Source organism: Pyxicephalus adspersus, chromosome 3 (genome assembly GCF_032062135.1).
Source record: "Pyxicephalus adspersus chromosome 3, UCB_Pads_2.0, whole genome shotgun sequence".
Taxonomy (NCBI): Eukaryota; Metazoa; Chordata; class Amphibia; order Anura; family Pyxicephalidae; genus Pyxicephalus; species Pyxicephalus adspersus.
Window position 1 is genome coordinate 155,720,134 of NC_092860.1, and position 3,538 is coordinate 155,723,671.

The 3,538-nt window shown below is 43.2% G+C and overlaps 1 protein-coding gene across 3 annotated transcripts in view; it reads right to left on the bottom strand.

Moving 5' to 3' along the window:
* Nucleotides 1–1,013: 1,013 nt before the first annotated feature.
* The window catches only part of LOC140327352 (PC-esterase domain-containing protein 1A-like), a 16,960-nt gene continuing 14,435 nt past the window's right edge, over nt 1,014–3,538 (bottom strand). For all 3 annotated transcript variants that reach the window (XM_072406738.1, XM_072406737.1, XM_072406739.1), the window contains 2 exons: nt 3,113–3,217; nt 1,014–2,018 (listed from right to left, as the gene is read on the bottom strand). In XM_072406738.1, the coding sequence (XP_072262839.1) occupies nt 1,798–2,018; nt 3,113–3,217 (326 nt within the window). In that variant the 3' untranslated portion in view covers nt 1,014–1,797. The remainder of the gene's footprint in view (nt 2,019–3,112; nt 3,218–3,538) is intronic.

Below are 3,538 nucleotides of genomic sequence, written 5' to 3' on the forward strand. Positions count from 1 at the left end.
TGACCCCTGCAGTCTATACAATACATACACCTGACCCCTACAGTCTATACGATACATACACCTGACTCCTGCAATCTATACAACACATACACCTGACCCCTACACTCTATACACTACATACATCTGACCCCTACACTGTATACAATACATACACCTGACTTTAAGCCAATAAGTGAATATAACGAGAACAGCAAACATAAAAATTTGTTTAGAGAAAGTCTTTAAACACAAAATTTCTTCAAAAAGGAAGGGGTACAAATTTATTTATAAAAATGTCAGCCATGTGCTGGCTACTGGTGAGATTGTGGGGCAGGGGTGTCCAACAGGCAATAGGACCTCATTTTTGTGGACCAGGAGGGATTTGAACAAACTTCCCTCAGCCAGCCCGGTGTCCCTCGCCGATGGAGAACCAGAAAGAAGATTTGCTTCTTCTCAGCAGCGCCATCACCATGCTGACAGTCGTGGTACATGGGAAACAGAGGGAAGGGGAGAAGGTCAGTCTGCCCTAGAAAGGCAAGGGATCCTGTGTGTGCATAGGGGGATTGCAGTAAATATCCCCACCCCATGCGTTACATACACCTGACCTCCACTGCACTCCATGCGTTACATACACCCGACCCCCCGCACTCTATGCGTTACATACACCTGACCTCCCCTTACTCCATACATTACATACACCTGACACCGGCATGCTACGCATTACACACACCTGACCTCTGCACTTAATGCATTACATACACCTGACCCCTGTACGCTAAATGCAATATATACACCCGACCCCTGCACTCCATGCGTTACATACACTGATCTTCGCACTCTATGCGTTACATACACCTGAGCCCTGCGTGCATTACTAGGATCTTGCAATCTACCACTATCTTGTCCCACTCCCACCCTTAACCAAAACAAAATGAACAATCATATTTGTATATGCAGGGAGGAATTGGGGGACGGGTTATTTTGTTTAAGGAAATTATATAGATACCTGTAAAAATTAAAAAAAACACACAAGATTTATTATGGATAAACAAGAAAATAACTTTATTCTAAAAAGCAGGAAAATGATCTGAACATCAACAAAAAAAACAGCAAAATGTCAGTTTATTCCAAACCAAACAAACAATCTCTGGATCTCAAGCAAGCTTCCTATTCAATATTAAATGAAGACCTTGAGATTCAGTACAAACCAATACAACATTTTGTCAGGTCCAAAGGCTTGGTAATGGTTTACCAATTTGGATAATTCCATTGGCTAAAGGTGGCTTTTTAAGCCAATTTTTTTACTTCACACCCATGGACATTTGGTTGGTCCTAGGGCCCCAATGGAATTCAGTTCACATCAAAGGACTAAAGTAAATAAAACAAGAACAACAAACATAAAAATATGTTTCGAGAAAGTCTTTAAACACAAATTTCTTCAAAAACGAAATGGACTTCCAAGAGTAAATGGTGGAGCTCCAAGAATGTATTAACTCATATGCCCCAAGGATAAATGACAGATCTCCAAATGTGTAATGGACAAATGTTGCTCCATTTGAAGAACCGTTGAGGAAGAGATGGACTTTTAGGTCCAAACCAAGTTTCGGTGCTCAATTCACGAACAAGATCAGTACCAAAGCTTAGAGAAAACTCCTAAAACAAAACTCCAAAAGTGCAAAACAATGTTTTTGACCCACTTTACCAGAACAAATAGTGCCATGCCTTTATTAAAAGACACCCTGAGGTAGAAGGAGATAAAGTGGCATAGTAGCAAGTGCAGATCCCTCAAAACGTGGGAAGCCTTCATTTCTCTGGTCCCTAGATGCGGGTTTGATAAGACTGGCGAGGTGGATAGTAAGGGGGCGCCCATCCTTGCTCCGGCTTCATCCTTTTTCTCTTTGGAAATCTTTGGTTGCGAGTCCAGGTTTCCTGGGGCATTGTGCTGTTGTACTGGAATGTGCAGAATTCCCAATCTGGCACTGCCATGTGGTGGGGGGGGATAGTCATCCCATTAAAGGGGTGGTTTTCAAACATGGGAACTGGGAAAAAAATGTAGAAAATTGAAGGTCAGCCAGGAATATTACACACACAGCAACCACTCAATTCCAAACACAAAGGTACGCAGAACAAGATTTCTCAGCATTTATAATACTAAATAGTGCCGTACTTTGTGAACTTACACTAAAGCTAAAAGTATCCGAATGCCCCATCATCTCCTCTCCCGACCACCCCCGAGTTCGGTGATGACCCTTTTTTCGGTCCACCATGACTGGCTCCCTGTGTAAAAAGCCAAGTCCATAGTGTCACCTCAAGTTTCCTGCACTAGACCTTGACCTCAACCCTACGTATTACCTCTGGGGTGAACTGGCTGGAACACCAACTGTGGGCACAAACTGCCATAGCCCCGTCTGCCAGGGCAGGAGTAACCATTACAGGTGTTGCCCTCCCCCCAGGCTGTCTGGGCAATAAAGCCAAGGCCTGGGGAACTCATCTTAGTCTTATCAGCATGTTTTTTATTAGCATTGAAGAACGACTGAGTCAAAAGTATTCTATAAACCAGCTGGAGTTCCACTTTCATGCCATATAAATGAACCACATAGGGTTGTATCGACTGTATCAGAACCTCATATTTGGTGTAGAGTCAGATATTTTCACATGTAGGAGGCAGCAAGGAGACTTTTTTTGGCATAAAAAAAAAAAAGTTGGAGTATCTGTTGCTCCTGCAATATGAGCCGTGTGAATTGTTATCTGTATTGCACATTTTCTTGGTGAAGGTCAGCTAGATTCTCCAAGGAATGTGGGGGCTGCAGAGACCGAGTGTAAATCACAAGGCTTCAGACCCGGGGAGGACACTGGCTTGTTGTGAGCCCAATAACAATACAAAAAAAGGTAAAAGAAAAGTATGGAATACCACTGAAAATGCCAGTTGCCTGATGACCATACTCGGACCCCCATCACCATGTGACCACATGGCATACAATACAAGGGGGCAGAAGGGAGAAAGGTAGAAGGGTGAAACCTGCCCTCCCCTGCCGGGCTATTATTTTTTAACATAACCCTGTTAAAGTTGTGCACAATCAGAGCTGGCGAAGCTGAGGCATCAAATTGAGCACCTACATGACATTGGACTTACCTGTAAGGTTTACATCTGCTATCTTCCCATAGCCACCTAAACCAAAGTTTCTCAGAGTAAAATTACCAACCAAAAATGGACTGTCATCAGCAAAGGGAGAGGCGGCTGCAGAAAACAGAAATAATTTAATACATCAGTGGTTAGCTATGGATAGGGAATACAGTGCAGCGTGTAGGAGTTATAAAGAACATTGCATGATATGTCAGGATCCGAAAAGAAAATTGTACAGAGGACACAGACGTGTATGAATCAGAAAAAAAAGAAGGCCACAGTGTGATCTGATTAGAGAAGAGAACATAGGACAAAGCCTGAAGTTAGGAGACGAGAAAAAAAGGACACAGTGCTAGGTGTAGGGATCAGAGAAGAGAGCAGAGGACACAGTGCTAAGTGTAGGGATCAGAGAAGAGAGCAGAGGACACAGTGCTA